A 24,263-nucleotide genomic window follows, 5' to 3' on the forward strand; every position below is an offset into this window, starting at 1 on the left:
TTTGCACGGAAATGATATACGAAGATGTTTTTGATCATTGGAGGCCATAACATGATAATGAAATCCAGGTCTTTTACAAAAATCATCAAACATATGCAAGTTCTAGGCCAAGTTCTTTGTTACTGTATGGTCAAATATAGGCTCACTTTGACAGGCTTAGGCACCACTTGACAGGCTTAATGCCTTTTTGTTGTCCTTTCAGATACATTTAGATCCAAAAAATTGTATTTACAGTATCTGAGAACAATTTATTATTATTATTATATAGAGTAACGATATTGTTTGGCAAACTGACAAAAATTTTCCGGTGTGCGCTCAACCATTGCCTCCGCCATTTTGGTGATTAGTTTTCTTCGTCATTTTCACTTGCTTTATTTGTAACTTTTTGTCCTGCTTTTTTTGTTCTTCCACCTTCGTACTGAGGTCTTTCTTCGAGATCACTTTCACAACCAGATCGTTGTCTTCGTTTACACAATTTTTTGACGATATTTTGACGATCAATTTTCACGATATTTTGTCCCCCATTCATTCTCATGCACTATTTTCAGTTCGAAACTCTACTTGAAACTTCTCCCAAGGCTTGAAATTCAACTAACTTCCAATTTCATTACTTCGCACTTGCTTGTTAATTCAAACATATGGGCAATAAAACCCATTAAATTAATACCACTTGTGCGGTCTCAGACTCGCAAAACTTTTAAATTTCTTACATTGGAACAAAAACTTATCAAATTTAAACTTTCTTTTTCATCCCTTACCTCAGTATTCCATCATGTTAGTCACGTTTGCTTTTCAGTCTTTCATTAGTCTCATTAGACTTGAAAAAGGATTCAGAGTTCATTAAACTAGAAAAAGGATTCAAATTTTACATGTTCCACCACTCTCATAACACTAAATTCAGAGAAAAAAATTACAAGTCTTTGCCAACCACTAGAAACAAAATTTTCGAAAAATTTTTACAAGTTTTCGACAAAGGCACCTAAAAAAGGCCATGTCGGTATTGTAATGGGGGGACAAATCCGGTATTTTTACTACTACTAACGCAATTCAAAAACAAAAAAATTAGGAACAGAAAGATGTTATAAAATTTGCTAAAAAAGATGCTAAGATTTTGTAAATAGTGCCAATAACATCCCCTTTTGCACGGAAATCATGTATCAAGATGTTTTTGATCTTGCAAAATCATTACAAATGACAATCAGAAAAAAAACGAAAATTTTACTTGTGATCAAGAAAAACAGAAACTTCCTCTTATTACTGTTCAGATGAGTTTTTATCCGCATATAACTTGCATTCAGCGCAGATAACTTGGTCTCTTGGTATGGAATCGTTTTATCTCCTTGTTTTTGCGCAGAAAAAATTACAACCAACAAGTGATCAAGAGCAAAAAGCACAAAAGTAGAGTGATTAGTAGGTTAGTCGATACGAACAGAGTGAAACGAAACTTGCTAAATCTTAGTAATTCTTGCCAAAATCTTCACATGGTACTTACAATGAAAACATCGAGATATGTACAAATTTTCAATATCGTTGCATGGCTCTCAAGAGACATGATCTTATCAAGGTGTTCCAAGAGATGTTTGTCCATCAAGATCTTGGCAAGGTGTATCAAGTTTCGTTTCACTGGAAAACGTTTTCTGGCTGTTAGCTTCTATTTTTCGTTGATAAAGTTAGGCCCTGGTTTTTGGATATGTAATATCAAGTGAGTAACCTATGTTTGTTTTGTTTACATTAAACTTTTCGTCGAATACAAAGTTCCTTAGTTAACTCAATTAATATTGTTTGTGATTAAAATTTGAAATCAAGTCCCTAATTTTTCCATCAGAATTTTAACATATTGAAAGTCACAAATTGGTCTTGTAATAGATTGGTTCGTCTCAGCGACATAAGCAAAACACCAGTTTTAGATTCATCGCTTGAAAGTTAAATTAAAATGATTAGTTTAACAATTGAAAAGTGAAGCAAAAATTACAAGACGTTTGATCTTATGACGCAACATTTTTAATCAAAACAATCTATTGAGAGCCATTAAAAGAAAAAAAGTAAAACCAATCATTCCGAAATTTATTTTTCATTGACGAATATAATCTGAAATTGCCTATTTTTACGGACAAGAAGTTCGAACTGGAGAACATTATACCTAGTTCGAGGAGTTGCATTTTTTCTTTATTTCTAATAGATGAGAAATTTGTCATGCGTTTTAGTAATCTTTTATCAGCATGTAATTTCGCGACGCAAAATCCATTTTATTGTTGTGATTTCCTTGATTGAATTTGCTCCGCGAGATTGCTTAAGATTCTGTTAATGACAGTTCTTTTATTTCAAAACAACTTTTGGTGGTATTCGCTCCGCGAATACTAGCGGTGAATTTACTACAGTGTTTCACTTAACGAAGGAATGAATTTTAATTTGAGTTATGATAGCGTGATTTGCCTGCCAAATTGCTAGTTTTGAAAGAGCCAAATAAACATTGCATTGAGATTCAAGAGAATGAAAATAAAATTAATACAGAAATGATCAGCAGTTTATTCACTAACTAAAGCACAGGACAGCAATGGACTACTTAAAAAGCGGCAGAGATCAAAAACTTTTGGTCAAAACTTGAGTCAGATTAGCATTTATGAATCATAAACAATTAGTGAAAAAACCTGAAACGATGCAAATGACCTAGATTAAAGAATATTGAGATTTAATGATTAGCTTCGCCAAGTTAATACTTATCAAAACTGCACGTAATACTATATCACATTTTCCCGCAGCAAAATGTCCAATTTTTTTTTGAATAACAGAAAATTAATAATATACGTACTGATTTTCATATGTAATAAAATAATGTTTGTTTTCTTACTCAAATTCTGAATCTGATTAACATTCTGCTTACCTAGCCGCCATTGTAGTTTTTTTTTGTAATTTGGGGAGACGTAGTATTGAACGTTATACGATGGACTTGGGAAGCAAAATCCAATTGTTAAAATTGTTTCTGCGCCGTTAGAGTTTTTGCGTGCAGTTTCTTTTAATGTTGAGATGATTTTTCTATTTGCTTTTTGTTTTTGTTTTATTAATTGTCGTCGTTTTTGTCTTGTGGAGCCCGATTCGAAGACAACCTTGGAGGGCATTTTTGTGTTAAACCGAGCGACTCATCCGATTTAGTGATTGGTGTTGAATTGCGTTGCCATTTGCTCTTACTTTGCAATGACGAGTTTGCTGCTGCTTGTCTTCGTTTAGGTCGTCGTGGAGGAATCGCTATAACTTGCTCCGCGGGTTTATATTTACTTGTGTTGAACGTATTTGCCGAGCAGTTGAGGTAATCTTTTTGGGCATGGTTGGCACTCTCACTCGCAGTGCTATTGAAACATTTGAATGGATCGAAGACACAGAACTTCCATCTTTGCTAATTCTTCTATGCCTAATATTAATTTTCTTCTACAGGATTTTAAAAAGTGCAGTAATTAATATTCACGGCGCTGTAAAAATGTTACAGAAAATGTTATATTCTAATAGGATTTGCAGCTTAAGTTTTCCAAATATCCCTTGGTACTGAACAACAATAAGCAACTGCACTTAAGTCCATCATGCGGATAGAACATCATTGCCATATGTCATACCATATTTCATATTTAGTTCAATTTTATTTTCCTTTTGCCGTTTATATTTTATATCTTCAATTTTAAATTGTTCATAGTTATAGACAGGGTAATGTTTATTCACGCTATAAACATTTAAACTATTTCCGCATGTTGCAAACCTTGAACAAATTTGTGATGAATTTCGCTCTTTCTAATTTCTCACTTTCAAATAAGTTGATAGTTCAGTCTTTGAATAGCTGCTCATCAATTTAGTATTTTAAAAACTAAAGTAGTCATTCACGACGCCATCTTTAATCGGAATGTCAACAATAAAGAACTCAAGGACAGAAAGTCTAGTATAGATAATTGCGGCACAAACTCCCACTCCAGTTTCAAAGGTAGCACTAGTAGTGGAATTTACTAAACTAAACTATCAAATCGCACAAAATGGCGCAATCAGCAGTGGACTCCCACTAAACATTGCTTCATATAGACGCTTTCTGGGAAAAATTCACAGTCACCCCACCCAGATTTCCAAAATCGAAAAGTAAATGAAAAATTCGTGAAAATTAATGGAGGATTCTTTCATCAAAACAAGGGATATCACCCACGACAGATTTGTGTTACTTTCATCCAAACATCACAAAGGCAAGTCAGTTGAAAGCTTCAATGGACGACCAATAGAACAAGCCTATTATTGTAATTTAGGAGACGAAGAAACTAAACTCATTCGCGAAATTTTCATTCTCAATATGTTAGATTTTGATACACAGAAATAACTTCTAAAAGAGAACATAATACCTGCCAAAACCTTAGAAATGGCCACACGAAAAAAACAAGTTGTAAACCAAATTGGAACAATAATCAATCCGTAAACATTATCAACAATTACCAAAACATAAATCGCAACACAAACAACAAAAACTCTTACCAGCAACGACATAACTTCAATGGCATCGCCAATGCCTCCACACCAAAATTGAAAATTGTTACACAACTCACTGCTGCAACTTTGGACAGCGTTGTGCAAATTTAAATAACTTTGCAAAAATGTACAGAAAACCGTTGAAAGAACACAAAGTCAGATGTTACCAACAACAACAACAAACAAAAGTAAATCAAACTGAAACCACCACAGAAAAAGAAGACGACAAAAAATTGGTCCATTATTTCAGCAGTTTTAGAGAACTATAAATCTAGGTGTACGACTCAACATACAAGAGTGAATCAGATGATAACAACATCGCGGCTCTCCCAAGCGGAAGAGCACATAAACAAGAGCCTCTCAATGCAAAAGTTCAATTTGATGAAATCTTCTCCAGTTCAATGGTTAATTCTGTAAGTGCATGCAGTATCATCAAAGTTCCGCAAACGAAATACTCAAAAACACTTCCAAAGATCTATGAACCGACACTGCAAATAAGAGGTTTAAAAACTTTTTTTAAAGAGCCCTGAAAGTTATTGGCACATTTAGAACAGATGTCACATACAATGATCGCAGAAATGCACTCTAAAGCCTTCAAAATGGCCACACATTGAAATGGGCGAACGAAACCAACAAATTTTAAGCCAAAAATGGAATAAATATTAATCCGCAATCGTTATACGCAATTACCAAAATAGAAATTTCAACACAAACAACACAAAATTCCTTCCAACAACGACAAAAATTCAATTGCGACGCCAATGCCTCCACACCAAAATTGAAAATTGTTACATAAATCAGTGCTACAACTGTGGACAGCGTTGTGCAATTTAAATCAAATTGCCAATGTAAACAAAAAACCGAAAACAGCACCAGATCAAATTTTACCAACAACAACAAAAAAAGTAAATCAAATCAAAACAACTCCAGAAAAACACAACGACAAAGATTTGGTCAATTATATCAGCAGTAACAGAGAACTACAGAATCAAGTGAGTGACTCAATACATGACAGTGAATAAGACGATAATTACATCGCGGCCATCCGAAGCAAACAGCAAATAAATTAGAACCTCTCAAAGAAAAAGTTTAGTTTAGCCAAATCTACTATAAATCAAAGACTGATTCTGTTGATGTATGCAGTATCATCGAAGTCTCAGAAATGAAATACTCAAAAACAGTTCCAAGGTTCTATGAATCAACACTGCAGATAGGAAAACCACATGTCATATCGTCTTTTCTTAATCACTTCAATTTTAATTTCCATTTGCAGTTTATATTCTTGATCCTGTATTTCAAGTTGCTCATAGTTATAGACAAGTTACAACGTGCTCACGCTTTAAACACTTAAACTAATTCCGTTGTGTCTATCACTTTTGTGATCCGTTGTTGCAAATCTTGAGCCAATTTTAAGTTAATTTAACTCTTCCTTAATTCTCTCTTCCAAAACAGTTTATAATTCAATCTTTGAATAAATGCTCTTCAGTTTAGTATGTAAAATACTAAAGCAGTCGTTAATTGGAGTATCAGCCAAAAAGGACGCAATCTTTAATCGGAGTCTCAACAATAAAAAGTTCAAGTACATAGAATAGACAATCACGGCGCAAACTCTCAATCAAGCATCAAACATAGCAACTGTAGTGCAAATTACGAAAATATACTATCACACTGCACAACAAAGTCAACCAACTAAATTGTCTCCAAGAGCTGCGTTGAATGCCTTGCGCTGAGAAATTTACCATAACAGTTGAATACCATATAAGCAAATGAAATCAAAAATGATGTATGCAAAAAACCGATAATTATCTTACTTCAGACACGCTGAATGCAAGAGACCATGTTTACCAAAATTGACTTACGTTTGGAAGAGATTATATCAACCAAACTGAACAGACCGACTGTTTATGACGTAGAAAACCAAACATAGCAAACATTTCTGACGTTATTTTTTCTAGTCTTCTGGAATAGACATGACTATAGTGAAAACAAAAACCTGCATTCAACATTTGTCATCGACAAAATTTTGAATTTTAGTAATTGATTAGATAAAGACAGAACAAGATAAGAAAAATTTTAAATATTGTGATATAGTTGTGAACATAATTGTGTAGCAACATTTTTTGAATAAAGTATAATTATGTACAAAAATCATTATCATCAAAAACTCTTAAATGTTTGCCAACTGTATATTTTCAGAACTAAATGTTAATCGTAGAATACAGTACATTAAATGCTATATAACGCGGAAATATTTTTAGTCTTCTAATTTGTTTTTTTTATGTTTTACAAACCAACTTTCCCACAAAAGGAGAAATATCATACGGATAGGACATCTCTGCCACATGTCATATCATATTTTCATACTTTGTTCAATTTTAATTTCCATTTCTAGTTTGTAGTTTTTGATCTTGTAATTTTAGCTGCTCATCGTTATAGACAGGATACTGTGTGTTCACGTTATAAACATTTAATCTATTTCCGTTGTGCCGCACAATCTATTTATGATCAGTTGTTGCAAATCTTAAAATAATGTGTAATTAATTTAACTCTTCGTAGTTTCTCTCTTTTTATTCAGTTGACTATTCATTTTTTGACTAATTGCTCTATAATTTAGTATTTAAAATAATAAAGTTGTCATTCGGGACGCAATCTCAACAATAAGGAGTTCAGTACATATAATAGACAAAACAGACGCGAACTCCTACTCAGGCTTCAAACAAAGCAACTGTAGTGCAATTTACGAAACTAAATTATCACATTGCGCAACAAAATCAAACAACCAGATTCTCCAAGAGCTACTTGAAAGTCCTGCAATTAGAAATTATCATACTAATTGAATACATTATAAGCAAAAGAAATCAAAATGATGTCGGCAGGAAACCGACAATTATTTTACCTCGGACATGCCGAATGTAAAAGGCCAAAACTACCAAAATTGTCTTACGTATAGAAGAGAACATAACGAACAAGTTGAACAAAGGGACTGTTTCCTACATAGAAAACCGAACATTGCAAACATTTCTTACGCTGTCTTTGTCATTGAAAAGTTCTGAATTTTAGTAATTGATTAGAAAAGCAAGATAAGAAAATTTTTATATATCGTGGAATGGTTATGAACATAATTTTTTGGGCCAATAATTTTTGACTGAAGTATGATTATGTACAAAAAAATCATTATCACCAAGAACTCATGTATATTTTCAAAACTAAATCTTAATTGTAGAAAAAATTGTGAAAAAAAAATTAGAAAAAAACCACTGCTGAACAAAGGGAATAAAAACACAATAGAGAAAATACGCAGTTCAGCTGTTACTTTTAGGTTGAAGAATGTTCGTAAAAATGAAGGCTATCGAACAAAGTTCTGAAGCAAAATATAATTTTTCAAATAAACTGTTTGTGACAAAAACTTTGAAGGCCAACTTTTCAAATTATCTTTTTCAAGAAAAGGATAGGAAACTTGTTGTCAGCAAAATAGGAACCCGGTTAACATTAAATGTAGAATGAGAAATAACTGCAAACAGCCATTTCAACAAGACGAGATAAATGTGAGCAATATTTGAGGAGAGAGTAAAATTCATAACACTGAATGCGGAACTAGGACAACTAAAATTTTAAGTGAAAATTTTCATATCGGATTAATAGCAGTAAAAAACTCAGTTTAAACCATCTTTCTAGAATGAGAAGTAAATGAAAAAATTATCCGCTCAACAATATTAGAAAAATCAGTTTTATTTTTTTTTTCAAAAGAAAAATTTTAGCAAACATTGTATAATATGCGATAATTGTTAAAATACACCCTTTTAACGTTAATCAAAGAGCGCCTAATTGTTAGTTAGCTGGTATTTATTGTGAGCAAACGAGTAAAAGAGTTTCAGCAAACAATAATCAATGAGGAAAATATTTGAAACATTCATAAATTAAAATATACTTTAATTATGCCCAGTACTCTACTATTAGAAAGATTGATATTTAGTATAGAAAAAAACCGTTTGCTAAAAATGGTATAATTAGCAATATCTCAGACTTTTAAGTTTCTATCAGTAGACTTAGGATTAGGCACTTTAGCGAAAATCATCTCTAAACTATACAAGCGGAATAAAGGAAAGTAATCAAAACAATAATTTTCTTTGAAAATAAGGAAAGAAAATAATTATTAAAAAAACTTTTAATTAACTTTTAACTACAAAAATTTTTTTGTTCCGACCCACTTTAGTGGTGGAGGAACTATATATTTAAACGGGTTTTTTTTCAGACACTTTTCGCCGATCGATATATTCATCGTAAAGGGTTGTGAGTGGTATCATTAGAAAGCCCATCCAGCGTAGAATGGGGAATTAGCAAGATTTTTTTGATTTTCGTTTTTTAAAGAGAGTTTTTATGGTTTAAAATTTTTTGCAGATTAGACGGAAATCCGCTGTTTTATTCACATTTTTGACAAAATTTTTCGTCGATTTTGCAAAAATTCGTTAAAGTTGTTTATATATGTTAAAATTGTTTAAACAATGCTAGTGAATTTACTAAGAAAAAAACTTAAAAGTATTTCTGAATTTCGTTTTTTTCTACACGTTTATCCGGTCTTAAACTTTTGTGAACGTTTTCTTTGTTTCTGTTCACATTCTCCCGTAATTTTATGCAATTGTTTGCCAATTTTGCTAAAAATTTGTTAATATTTGTAACGATAGTGTTGTTGGTTTTACCTTTTAAAAACAAGAGTGCTTTTCAACTCTGCTTTTTGTGTAATTTTTTGTGTAACAAGAGTGCTTTCTGTGTAATTTTTTGGCTAAACTAATTGCTAAATTTGTCAAATTTCAGCCATTTTTCCATCAAAAATGGATCGTATTAGGCTTTTGTTGTTCACTTTGCTTAAATTTACCAAATTAAAAAACCTAAAAAAATACCTTACACGGACTTCACTGACTCCAAAACAGGCTAGTTTTAATTGTGGAGACTTTTAGAAAATTTAACACTTTAATTATGCAAAATGCACAATTTATGTTTGATTTTTGCTTTTTTTTGTCAAATAATCAATATCCATAATGTTTGGAGCAAAATAGTGTTCCCAATAGATTCACCGCAACCACAAGGCGAGGTTTAGTTTAAGCTTGGTTTTGGTCTAATCGTTGTTTCTAGAGTCCGAAAAGTCTGATTGTAATCTTTCGATGTTTTTTTTTAAAACGTTTTCGCTTTTCCCGACTTTTTCAATTATATACAGAAAAGATCAATTAAAATAAGACGTACTAATGACAGCTGCAACTGGCTTCTTAGGAAGTTTCTAGAAACATATTTCGTCTTTTAGTCGAAAGCTTATGCTCCTTTTGACTTTTGAATATCCATATTTTTAAAGTGAACAAAGGTTCTTGAGCGTTGCGACTTTCTTCTCCTTTTTGGTGAACTTCTAGCTTTAGGTCAGCAAAGACAGGTCACAACGGGTTTCTGATTGATTTAATGTTAATATTTACTGCGGTTTTACGTTTCAAGTAATTGCTTCTCTGCTTTGGTAATACGAGTTTTCGTACAAAAACTAAGAATTTTGGCTATTTTCCCATCATTCAGGTTCTTTTTATGCTCTTGTCACATTATTAACAGTTCGGATGACCTATTCCGGGAATTTAAAGGGAAAGCACAATTGAACAAATTGGTTTTTCAACAAATTTATTATGCTTCGATTACGTCTTCTAGAAGAATTTAGTTGATTTTTTCTTTTTGTCGTTACTTGTCATTCTTTTTGCAGTCGTTTGACAAATTCACGATAACTGCAAGTGTTAGCGTCTTCCTGTGCATAAAAATGGACCTTGTCTACTGGTTTTGTTCGGTTGCAAAAATTAGTCTTGACATTTAATTCAATTGTTTTAAAAAAGTATACAGATGATTTTTTTAAAATTCATATTTTGCTGTTTGATGCCAACTTGTTACCCACTCTCAAAAAATACAAGCTGAAAACCAATCTATTGGAAGGAAGGCACAATTGAATATATTATCTTTTTTAGTTCATCACTTATTGTTTTAACGGCCTCGAGACAGGTTTTTTGCAGAAGGATAAATTGTATTTTGATTTTCGTCTTTGTTTGTTGTTCTTTTTGTAGTCGAATGCGAAATACTGCATAATTACAGGTCTTTGCAGCTTGCTGTGGAGGAACTGTTTGTTGATTTCATTTGATAGCTAAAGATTTTTGCAGCTTTGGAATCACAAATTTCAGAATTTATATAAAGAAGTATATATTCAAAAGTGAATTTTGCTGTTTTTTGTCCTTATATTACCTAGTGTCCTTAACTACACCTTTTATTTCGAGTTATTGATGCTCAAGAAAGGCACAAAGGAACACATTTAAGGTTTTTAGTGCAATGTTTTTGTTTTTACGCAGTAAATACCAGACTTTTTGCAAAACAATTGTTTAGTTCAGGATTTTTGTCTATTTATAGTTCTTTTTGTACACGTATCACATATTCGGACTAATGTCAGATCTCAGTGCTTTTGTTGAAAAAAACACTATTCAGCGATTTTAATTGCTATCTAATTTTTTGGATGCATTTGAAATAAACCGTTTTCCGAAAAAAGATAAATGTAACTTTAAACTTCTATATTTTTATTCGTTTTTTAAGACTTGTTGCCCCTTCTCATTATTCAGCGGTCATACTATTGGTTTTCAAAGACTATAACCTAAGTTTTACGGATAAAATTATGGTATTAATGGCTTTGCGGACGTTTTCTTGCAAAATTAAAAGAATGTTTTTTTCATCTGATTTTGCTGTTTTTATTTGCAAACGTACGACAAATTCTGGAAACTGACAGGTCAAAATGTCATTATATTAAGTTACAAATGAAATTAACTTATTTAAAAATTTCAATTGATATCAAATGGATTTGATTGAAATATTCGTTTTCGAGGAGACATATTTTTGTGTTTAACTTCGTCATTTTTGTTCTTTCTTGGTCTGCTTGTTACCGAGTGTCATCAAAGACTGGTCCCATGTTTTTTCTAGCGAAAAACAAGCTAGTTTGTTCAGTTTAGGTTGATTTTGAAACTATTTTGACTTTGTTACTATTTAGCTTTTTTAAAAAAATACATTGAGTTTTGGATGTAAATGCTAGTTGTTGTAATTTGATTTTTTGTTTGTCTTGTCTCGTTTTGTTTGTCTTGAGGAAATGTTTGCTGATTTCATTTGATAGCTTAAGATTTTTGCAGCTTTGGAATCACAAATTTCAGAATTTATACAAAGAAGTATTTGTTTAAGCGTGAACTTTGCTGTTTTTTGTCCACATGTTACCTAGTGTCCTTAACTACACCTTTTATTTCGAGTTCTTGATGCTCAGGAAAGGCACAAAGGAACACATTTAAGGTTTTTAGTGCAATGTTTTGTTTTTACGCCGTAAATACCAGACTTTTTGCAAAACAATTGTTTAGTTCAGGATTTTTGTCTATTTATAGTTCTTTTTGTACACGTGTCACATATTCTGACTAATGTCAGATCTCAGTGCTTTTGTTGAAAAAAACACTATTCAGTTATTTAATTGCTATCTAATTTTTTGGATGCCTTTGAAAAAAACCGTTCTCGGAAAAAGATAAATGTAATTTTAAACTTCTATACTTTTGTTCGTTTTTTAAGACTTGTTGCCCCTTCTCATTATTCAGCAGTCATACTATTGGTTTTCAAAGACTATAACCTAATTTTTGCGGATAAATTTATGGTATTTAGGGCTTTGACGACGTTTTCTTAAAAAATTAAACAAAATTTTTTCGTCTGATTTTGCTATTTTTATTTGCAAACGTACGACAAATTCTGGAAACTGACAGGTCAAAATGTCATTATATTAAGTTACAAATGAAATCAACTTATTTAAAAATTCCAATTGATATCAAATGGATTTGATTGAAATATTTGTTTTCGAGGAGACAAATTTTTGCGTTTAACTTCGTCATTTTTGTTCTTTCTTTGTCTGCTTGTTACCGAGTGTCATCAAAGACTGGTCCCATGTTTTTTCTAGCGAAAAACAAGCTAGTTTGTTCAGTTTAGGTTGATTTTGAAACTATTTTGACTTTGTTACTATTTAGTTTTTTTAAAAAAATACATTGAGTTTTGGATGTAAATGCTAGTTGTTGTAATTTGATTTTTTGTTTGTCTTGTCTCGTTTTGCTTGTCTTGAGGAACTGTTTGCTGATTTCATTTGATAGCTAAAGATTTTTGCAGCTTTGGAATCACAAATTTCAGAATTTATATAAAGAAGTAATTATTTAAAAGTGAACTTTGCTGTTTTTTGTCCATATGTTACCTAGTGTCCTTAACTACACCTTTTATTTCGAGTTATTGATGCTCAGGAAAGGCACAAAGGAACACATTTAAGGTTTTTAGTGCAATGTTTTTGTTTTTACGCCGTAAATACCAGACTTTTTGCAAAACAATTGTTTAGTTCAGGAATTTTGTCTATTTATAGTTCTTTTTGTACACGTATCACATATTCTGACTAATGTCAGATCTCAGTGCTTTTGTTGAAAAAAGCACTATTCGGTGATTTAATTGCTATCTAATTTTTTGGATGCCTTTGAAATAAACCGTTTTCGGAAAAAAGATAAATGTAATTTTAAACTTCTATATTTTTGTTCGCTTCTAAGGCTTGTTGCCCCTTCTCATTATTCAGCGGTCATACTATTGGTTTTCAAAGACTATAACCTAATTTTTACGGATAAAATTATGGTATTTAGGGCTTTGACGACGTTTTCTTGTAAAATTAAACGATTTTTTTTGTCTGATTTTGCTGTTTATATTTGCAGACGTACGACCGGAAACTGACAGGTTACAATTCCGAAAACTGACAGGTCACTGACAGGTCACAATGTTATTTAAATAATTTACAAATGAAATCAACTTATTTAAAAATTTCAATTGATATCAAATGGATTTGATTGAAATATTTGTTTTCGAGGAGACATATTTTTGTATTTAACTTCGTCATTTTTGATCTTTCTTTGTCTGCTTGTTACCGAGTGTCATCAAAGACTGGTCCCATGTTTTTTCAAACGAAAAACAAGCTAGTTTGTTCAGTTTAGGTTGATTTTGAAACTATTTTGAATTTGTTACTGTTTAGTTTTTTTAAAAAAAAATACATTGAAATTTGGATGTAAATGTTAGTTGTGATAATTTGATTTTTTGTTTGTCTTGTCTCGTTGTCTTACTAATGACAAGTATCATCGGGACACTAATGCGGCTTCATTTACTTCAATAAGTCTTTGAGGTAGAGGCAATTTTTTATTCATACATCAATTTTTTTTATGAATATGTGAGAATTTTTGAAATCTTTCTATCTTTTCCTCATTTGGTCCACAAATAAGCCAAACTTGTGGATATACGGGTTCGGAAGCTTATGTGCGAACGCACATTACTGAGCCTCCCTGTTGAAACATAGACTGAATTACGAATGATAAGGGCAAAAACTCTAGTGAGGAAAATGCTGCCAGTAAATGCACAATTAATCAGCACAATATATCATTACTCGGCATTGATTGAAATAAACAGCTTACTCAACAAAAATTATGAACCGGTGGATTGATTGAATTTTTTCCCGCTATTGTTGTGCTAAAAATAATAGCATTGAAAATTACAGTTTACTCATTTCGAGCTGTTATCATTAACTATGAAATTGATCAATTCTCAACAATGATTGTAGAAACTAGTATGAATATGAAGAAATCATTATTCGTCATTTACTGAAGAATGAGAAATGGTTTTGAAAACATTCATTTTGCAACAATAAATATTGAAGGAGAGCAACCTCCGAGTTGTTTTCTTGGTTGATTTGTGCATTTTCCTAAGCAACATCTGTGTTGAAACGCGGGCGGAATTTTAGCGGGATTGTGAACCGCTTCTTACGGCCATGCCTCTCGTTTCTACCCAAGAAGCATTTGGAAAAATTTTTTGCTCTACTTATTAATTCGTCTAGCTGCCACCGAATTCCTTAATTTTTTTAGTTGTGTTGAAAGTGGCGATAGTGAAAACGGCAGACGCATCAAAAACTATAATTTTCTTCACTGAACAAAGTAAATTGAAAAGATGGAGGAACTGTTTTTTGATTGGCCTATTTCGCAGTAATGATTTCAACAAAGTTTTCACGGCCGTAGAACTTGACATCTAAAAAATAACTAGGTCGGATTTGGTTTAATTGAACACAAAAAATTACATTGCTTTAAATTTCTGGACCTTTCAGATTCGCTGAAAAGTCATTATTTTGATACGTCTGTTTGTTGATACCTCAGTGTTTAACTAACAGCATGGAGCGTTAATGCATTTTTATGATGGCTCAATAATTCACTCGTGCTGATATTGGCGGAATTTGCAAAAATGGGGGCAATGGGGTGATTTTCGAAAAGTCGATATTTCCAGTTGAAAATAATTATCGCTCTTCATTTTTTTCAAATTCTTGGTTTCGGTAGCACATGTAGGCTCATCACAGCCGATCCCGGGTTAAGGTCACAGACAGAAGTGACCTTTGATTGCACCCAACTAGAACGCACACAGAGTGTTTCCAGGCCAGGACTACATGGTCTGAAAATTAGTGCGAAAGGAAAAAAGTACGATCAGAGGTTAATTCCGTCCGGGGTTCAGTGGCTACTTGGGTCTGGGGATAGTCTGATCAGAGGTCATTCAAGCGCACAAGCGTTTGGACAACGGTCTGATCATAAAATGTCTGGGACGGTCTTGGATGGTCTGATCACAGGTCACTTTGGTCTTGGACGGTCTGATCTGAGGCCATTTCGGTATGCAACCTCAAACTGGGATACAGCCCGCCAATCGTTTTATATGTTTGACGCATTGCATCCTCAATTTAGCCATTATTACTGATTCTCACAATCGCAATCAATACCTACTGTTTATCTGTGGTGGCAGTTACAGATGATCTACATTCTTTGGACTATTTATTAGTCAATGCTCAGTCTATAAGTGACCTCATATTCAATGGCATCTTCGGACTCGCTTTCTACTTGTATGACCTTTATCTGTCAATGCTCCCGTTCTGCTTTGGTTTTTGTCTACTGGTTTTGTTCGGTTGCAAAAAATTTTCTTGACTTTGAATTCAATTGTTTTAAAAAATTATACAGATGATTTTTTTAAAATTCATATTTTGCTGTTTTTTGCCTACTTGTTACCCACTCTCAAAAAATACAGGCTTAAAACCAATCTATTGGAAGGAAGGCACAATTGAATATAATATCTTTTTTAGTTCATCGCTTATTGTTTTAATGTCCTCGAGACAGGTTTTTTGCAGAAGAATAAATTGTATTTTGATTATCGTCTTTGTTTGTTGTTCTTTCGTAGTGGAATGCGAAATACTGCATAATTACAGGTCTTAACAGCTTGCTGTGGTGGAACTGTTTGCTGATTTCATTTGATAGCTAAAGATTTTTGCAGCTTTGGAATCACAAATTTCAGAATTTATATAAAGAAGTATTTATTTAAAAGTGAACTTTGCTGTTTTTTGTCCATATGTTACCTAGTGTCCTTAACTACACCTTTTATTTCGAGTTATTGATGATCAGGAGAAGCACAAAGGAACACATTTAAGGTTTTTAGTGCAATGTTTTTGTTTTTACGCCGTAAATACCAGACTTTTTGCAAGACAATTGTTTAGTTCAGGAATTTTGTCTATTTATAGTTCTTTTTGTACACGTATCACATACTCTGACTAATGTCAGATCTCAGTGGTTTTGTTGAAAAAGACACTATTCAGTGATTTTAATTGCTATTTAGTTTTTTGGATGCCTTTGAAATAAACCGTTTTCGGAAAAAAGATAAATGTAATTTTAAACTTCTATATTTTTGTTCGCTTTTAAGGCTTGTTGCCCCTTCTCATTATTCAGCGGTCATACTATTGGTTTTCAAAGACTATAACCTAATTTTTACGGATAAAATTATGGTATTTAGGGCTTTGACGACGTTTTCTTGTAAAATTAAACGATTTTTTTTGTCTGATTTTGCTGTTTATATTTGCAGACGTACGACCGGAAACTGACAGGTTACAATTCCGAAAACTGACAGGTCACTGACAGGTCACAATGTTATTTAAATAATTTACAAATGAAATCAACTTATTTGAAAATTTCAATTGATATCAAATGGATTTGATTGAAATATTTGTTTTCGAGGAGACATATTTTTGTATTTAACTTCGTCATTTTTGTTCTTTCTTTGTCTGCTTGTTACCGAGTGTCATCAAAGACTGGTCCCATGTTTTTTCTAGCGAAAAACAAGCTAGTTTGTTCAGTTTAGGTTGATTTTGAAACTATTTTGACTTTAATACTATTTAGTTTAAAAAAAATACATTGAGTTTTGGATGTAAATGCTAGTTGTGGTAAATTGATTTTTTGTTTGTCTTGTCTCGTTGTCTTACTAATGACAAGTATCATCGGGACACTAATGCGGCTTCATTTACTTCAATAAGTGTTTGAGGTAGAGGCAATTTTTTATTCATACATCAATTATTTTTGATCAATATGAGAGAATTTTTGAAATCTTTCTATCTTTTCCTCATTTGGTCCACAAATAAGCCAAACTTGTGGATATACGGGGTCGGAAGCTTATGTGCAAACGCACATTACTGAGCCTCCCTGTTGAAACATAGACTGAATTACGAATGATAAGGGCAAAGAATCTAGTTAGTAAAATGCTGTCTTTAAGTGCACAATAAATCAGCACAATATATCATTACTCGGCATTGATTGAAATAAACGGCTTACTCAACAAAAATTATGAGCCGGTGGATTGATTGAATTTTTTCCCGCTATTGTGCTAAAATAATAGCATTGAAAAGTACAATTTACTCATTTCGAACTGTTATCAGTAACTATGAAATTGATCAATTCTCAACAATGATTGTAGAAACTAGTATGGATATGAAGAAATCATTATTCGTCACTTACTGAAGAATGAGAAATGGTTTTGAAAACATTCATTTTGCAACAAAAACTATTGAAGGAGAGCGACCTCCGAGATGTTTTCATGGTTGATTTTAGCATTTTCCTAAACAACATCTGTGTTAAAACGCGGGCGGAACTTTAGCGTGATTGTGAACCCTTCTAACGGCCATGCCTCTCGTTTCTACCAAAGCAGCATTTGGAAATTTTTTTTGCTCTACTTATTAATTCGGCTAGCTGCTACCGAATTCCTTAATTTTTTTAGTTGTGTTGAAAGTGGCGATAGTGAAAACGGCAGACGCATCAAAAACTATAATTTTCTTCACTGAACAAAGTAAATTGAAAAGATGGAGGAACTGTTTTTTGATTGACCTATTTCGCAGTAATGATTTCAACAAAGTTTTCACCGCCGTAGAACTTGACATCTAAAAAATAACTAGGTCGGAGTTGGTTTAATTGAACACAAACATTTACATTGCTTTAAATTTCTGGACCTTTCAGATTCGCTGAAAACTCATTATTTTGATACGTCTGTTTGTTGATACCTCAGTGTTTAACATAGTAACAGCATAGAGCGTTAATGCATTTTTATGATGGCTCAATAATTCACTCTTGCTGATATTGGCGGAATTTGCAAAAATGGGGGCAATGGGGGGATTTTCGAAAAGTCGATATTCGCAGTTGAAAATAATTATTGCTCTTCATTTTTTTTTCAAATACTTGGTTTCGGTAGCACATGTAGCTCATCACAGCCGATCCCGGGTTAAGGTCACAGACAGAAGTGACCTTTGATCGCACCCAACTCGAACACACACAGAGTGTTTCCAGGCCAGGATTACAGGGTCTGGAAATTAGTTCGAGCGCACAAAAGTACGACCAGAGGTTAATTCCGTCTGGGGTTCAGTGGCTACTTGGGTCTGGGGATAGTCTGATCAGAGGTCATTCAAGCGCACAAGCGTTTGGACAACGGTCTGATAAGATGTCTGGGAAGGTCTGGGATGGTCTGATCACAGGTCACTTTGGTCTTGGACGGTCTGATCCGAGGCCATTTCGGTATGCAACCTCAAACTGGGATACAGCCCGCCAATCGTTTTATATGTTTGACGCATTGCATCCTCAATTTAGCCATTATTACTGATTCTCACAATCGCAATCAATACCTACTGTTTATCTGTGGTGGCAGTTACAGATGATCTACATTCTTTGGACTATTTATTAGTCACTGCTCAGTCTATAAGTGACCTCATATTCAATGGCATGTTCGGACTCGCTTTCTACTTGTATGACCTCTATCTGTCAATTTTCCCGTTCTGCTTTGGTTTTTTTGGAACTGAGCTGGCTCAAGAATGGATAGTATACATTCATCCTGCTGTAATTAAGCCATTCATGATAAGGAGTGCGGCCCCATCCAACTATGATGAAACCGTACTTACCAATTTTATCATTATGACTTTTGCACTAAAATGTGGAGTTTTGCAAAATTGTTACGTGGCCAATGTCCTAAAATTCGATCGAGTATACATACTCGATTTTGTCGGTTTTTTTCACGATCCTTTCTTTAAGATAATAGTTGTACGCGTGGGTGGAAACGAGTGACACTGGGCTAAATTAGTTCATGCTTGCTTAAAATTTTCTCATTCCCGCGGATGCAGTATCTGATTACCCAAATGAAAAAAAACATAATTAGTGATAAATTTGAAAAAAGTCCCTCTCTATACTAATTGTTAAGAAAACATTTTGCGATTTTGCAATTTCCCCAGGCACTGCTCACAGAAACAATTCAGTTTTTTTTTTGGTTTTCGTCTCAAGTAATTGCCATGAACATTCGGGCGAAAAGTTATAAGCTAATTACTTGCTCGAAATGATTTTGTCTCCACAAAACAAAAAATATTAAAGTTCGCTCTTTTAGGATATCGGCCGCGTAATGAAAATCATAGTAAAAGATAATAGATAATAATATTTTTTATAGATTAATTAAATATTCGGTATTGCATAATACTATATAAAAAAAGCATAATTGTTCGTTTGTCGCCATATTGTACACTTTAAAAGTTCCATTTTGATGTATTGACATTAGTTTTAAAGGTATTTGATTTGGAAGTAGAATTAAAATCAAAATTTTAAAAGTATTAAAAGTAGAAATAAAGAGATGTAATAGACGAAATAGCCCATTTTATTTGGTAGGTGCTCGGGCTCATAATACAAATCACTAAGCTGGAAGCGCCGGCAACATCATTTTGAAACAATTGATTGTCTTTTTAGCCATCCGGGTCATAAAAAAGAAATTATCAGGGTGCAGAAAGAATGCAGAAATGAAAAAAACAAATTAGGTCTACTCTATGTTTTTACAGTTACACTCTCCTAGTTCACTGGTGAATGTTTTGACTCGATTTCCACTGAAAATTTCATACAAGTGTCATGAAAATTATTTAAAAACAGAACGCATTTAATTCTCTGACCACTTACCAAAAATTAAAATTGGGGATTTTAATGTCATCTGAGATAGATTAACACAAAATATTTTCTACTGACTGATATTTTTACGAGGGCAATGGTAGAAACAACTATATAGAGAAACAAGAGTTTTGAAAGAAAAAAGGAGTTTAAAATGAAAAAAATGTCCTGAGAAAAAATTGAGCTAAATCCAAAGTTTCAACTTATCAAAAAAGAACAGAGGAATCTAAAATCGTCTTCCAAAACTCTTTGCTTTTTTCACTGGTTTGGGAATGTGTTTTTAATACAAAATTTAAAAAGTTTAATAAATTACTGACAAGTTGGCTCAGAAGTTTATAAAACATTACAAAGTTAGTCAAATTAACTAACGATTCTGCAAAAACCCATGTTTGATGGTTTTCCGAAAATTTTTATAATATTCATATAATATTATTCTTATATTATTCTTATAATATAACATATGGTAGCTCACAAACATCGAGGCAAAACTGTAAACTTAATTAACAATCTAATAAGTACTCAAAATCTTCTTGTGTCCGGTGGTAAAATTTCAGACACATAATAGTACTAGTACATTAAAATCCAAACAAATCAATGCAGAAAAAAACGATTAGTTTTAAACAAATAAAACCGCGTCAAAAACTTTAAGGTTTGCAATGAAAGTAACGAAAAAGTTTCACGGTTGAAAACAGCAATTTTTACATAACAATCTTTGCTAGAAAGCTCAATTGTTGCATAAATTTGCCACAGACAACGTATTCGACCTTAAAAAAATGATAATTAATTTCAGTCGGATTTTTCTTCCACCGCAATTCATCGCTTAATCTTGCCCGGGTCGAGGTATCACCACTAAAAGTAGCTAAAACATGAAAGATTTGAGGTGAATTTTGAATAAAAGTGTCAGATTTGCGCTCAATGCGATAAATGCGTGAAAAAAAATTAAATAGTGAAAAAAATTTCTTCACCGATAAAGCGGTGAAAGAAAATTTTTCTTCGCTACCAGCAGAATGCTTAAAAAATTTTCACCGCTATCAACAGAACGCGGTAAAAAAATTCAAACCTTACAATTTTTCATCGCTACTTTCAACGCTCAAATTAAATTTACAAGAAGTTGGTAAAATGCTGGAGGCGAGTGGTTCGAACCCGTGCACGGTAGTTTCTTTTGTGTTAGAAATCCGGAAAAAGCAATAAAAAAGTTTCCACCGCTAAAAACCGCAAATCTTACAAAAATTCACGGCTTTCACCGCATTCAACGCTAAAGGATGCGGGCGCTTTTCACCACTATTCACCGCTAATCTAACATTATTTTTTTTGACAAAACCTCGAACCGGATGCGTTTCGTTCAAAGTAAGAACTTGGCCCGGCAAACGACTTCTTTCTGTGAAAGCCAGGAGACGTAATGATTATAGATCAATCGATTGAAAAAAAGACAGCCAATTCAAATTCTTTAAAATTTGTTTAAAAATTCATTATAAGCCTGCTCAAATATTGAACTAGACACACTTGCAAAAAAGTGGCTGGGACTTAAAAACCTGTAACGAGGATGTGTTACAAACAAAGAAAAAACAGGAAAAGCGATAAAAGAAAACTGAAAACTTATAAAAATTGCAAACATTTGTAATGCACCCAATTTATTTATATATGGTTAAGTATTAAATTGCTGCCTCACATAAATTTCTAAGAAAATCGCCTTATCAATGCGCTGACATGAACGTTTTCTCTCTCTCTCTCTCTCTCTCTCTCTCTCTCTTTCTCTCTCCCTCTCCGTATATATATATATATATATATATATATATATATATATATATATATATACATATATATATATATATATATATATATATATATATATATATATATATATATTTATACACACACATATATATATATATATATATATATACCCAGTGAAACGAAACTTGATAGACCTTGCCATGTCATGCAAGATCTTGCCAACTCGTGCAAAACTTGACACATCTTGCCAAGATCTTGATAGACAAAATTTCTTGGAACACCTTGATAAGATCTTGGCAAGATCTTATCAAGACATGTCAAGAAATTTTCTTGGCGTAACTTGATGAAATCTTGATAATTCTTGACACATAGAAAAACTTTTTCTAAGCAACCCGAAGTGACTGGGTGGAAAAATGAACCAGGAATCCAGCGAAAAATCGGCCATGACCAGACAAACCAGACAACAAAATAGCTATTTTGGCTCATTACAACGTAATATATATTCAATTGCGATTTCCTCAAAAGTCAATGGGACCTGTTTTAAGTTGATAATATGACAGAACAACAAAAAACAAGTACAAAACTTGGCAAATGCCAAAAGCTAAAAATCTCTAGGGAAAACTCCCAATAGCGAAGCCATGAAACCATTAATTGAAACTTTAAACATCTAAAAAATCAAAAAGAATGAGCCTAAACTGCCAGAATTCCTGTTTTTGAAAAAAAATGGAGTCCTGACAATTTTTGGTTTTTAAGCTGACTTTTTTTTTCATTTTTCGTATTTGATGCTTGATGCTTAAATACTGTAGTTGCTTTGTATGTATTCAATTTGCCGAGCGTTGTTTTTTTTTGCTGTCTTGTTTTTTCAACGCTTGCTTTTTTGTCTTATGTCATGTTACAATTTTTTAAATTTTTTTGGGATCTTAGTGGGGGCCTTCACGGTGGCGGTCCTGTATAAGGTGTGTACTATGTACATACCGAGCTAGCATCCACTTAAAAATTTCATTATACTGGAAAAAAGCGGCTCATTTGTTGGTTAATAAACTAACGGGAGCAGTATTTTCCGACATTCTTGATAATTCTTGATAATTCTTGATAATTCTTGCTATTTCTTGATAATTCTTGCTTAATCTTATGATTTCCTGCTACATCTTGTTTTTGGGTGCTATTGAATTTTTAATACTTGATATATCTTACCATGTCATGGTTAATCTTTCTTGGAAATCTTGCCAAGATCTTGTTTCTTGACAGCCATGCAAAAAACTTGCAAGTTCGTACATATCTTGGTGTTTTCTTGGTAAGTACCATGGCAAGATCTTGGCAAGATTTACCAAGATTTAGTATGTTCTTATCAAGATGTACCAAGTTTCGGTTCACTGGGTATATATATATATATATATATATATATATATATAATATATATATATATATATATATATATATTCATCGTAAAGATTTTAATGATGATGAACACTGCTTAACATAATTGGATGATTGTGATGCAGTCCTGTGCACCCTATTCTGTTTTCAATCTGCAATTCTTACTTTTTGGAAGATGATCAGTACGGCAACGGAATTCAAACATTTTTCCTATTAGTAACCTTTAGTTTAACCCCAAAGTTTAATAATGTATTGGTTAACTTCAGCTTTTTTTGATAATTTTATCAACTAACATTGACAGTTCAGTTCATGAAGTGAACTATCAATATTGATTGGTTCAATTATCGAACTATGTAGGAGTTTAATTTGTTCCCCCGGACCTGCGTGTCATAACAATTCAGTACTGAATTGTTATGACACGCAGGTCCGGGGGAACAAATTAAACAGGGGGAACAAATTCAGTACTGAATCATAGAATTTTCTGATCATGGCACTTATTAGACATTCCATGGTAAAATTCATAGTAAAATTCTGGGATTCCGCTGAACATTATGAACCTCAGAAACTTTATTTTCTATGATCACTATGATCATAACGGCCGTTCTTTCAGTTCAAACTTTCAAGTTTTCCTATTTTTTTTTCAATTTGAAGACTGGCTATCTTTGGGTTATTGCAACCTCTCTGAATATTTTTATATCAATGCTATCATTGCGTCTATCTAGAAGTTCTAAATGTCATATCATTGCTACATATGCAACGTTGCAAAATAAATTATCATTTGTCCTCTTTCACTCGAAAAATTCAACAAGAAAATTTTCGATTGGAGTAATCAAATTATACATTCGTTTGTTTCTACCAGACTAAAACTACACTCTTTCCAAATTTATGTAAAAGACACCTGGATAGCTGCGCGCTTACAAACGATCTTCTCGTTTTCAGCAGCCCGAGCCAAAGAATTTTGGGAAAATTTTTGAAAAGTGGTATCCAGCGCTGAAAAATCCCACACTTCTCTCATTTATTTAGCGATTAATTTAAATGCTCATCTGATAATGTGGGCGTTTCTAAGCTTAGATCTTACCTAATTATGGCGTCTCCACGAGTAGATCTTACAAAATTTTTATTGTTTTTAAGCATAGATCTTCATTCAACTTGGCAACTTGGCGTTTTGAACCGGAGATCACACTTAAATTTTAATTAGGCAGTTTTATAAACAATCTACTGATAAAGAATTTCTAAGCGTTTCACTGCAATGTTTTATTACTATTTTTGCGTCTCCTTGCGTAGATCTATTATTGATTTAGCAAA

General features: G+C 32.8%; 1 protein-coding gene across 1 annotated transcript in view; it reads left to right on the forward strand.

Annotated features, from left to right (window-relative positions):
* Positions 1-24,263, forward strand: part of LOC142355469 (uncharacterized) — a 152,490-nt gene that overhangs the window by 10,840 nt on the left and 117,387 nt on the right. Inside the window, exons 4-5 of the mRNA XM_075407634.1 lie at positions 15,312-15,466; positions 23,084-23,140. Coding sequence (XP_075263749.1) covers positions 15,312-15,466; positions 23,084-23,140 — 212 coding nt within the window. The remainder of the gene's footprint in view (positions 1-15,311; positions 15,467-23,083; positions 23,141-24,263) is intronic.

This window comes from Convolutriloba macropyga, chromosome 2 (assembly GCF_964194025.1).
Source record: "Convolutriloba macropyga chromosome 2, txConMacr16.3, whole genome shotgun sequence".
In the NCBI taxonomy this organism is placed as follows: Eukaryota; Metazoa; Xenacoelomorpha; order Acoela; family Convolutidae; genus Convolutriloba; species Convolutriloba macropyga.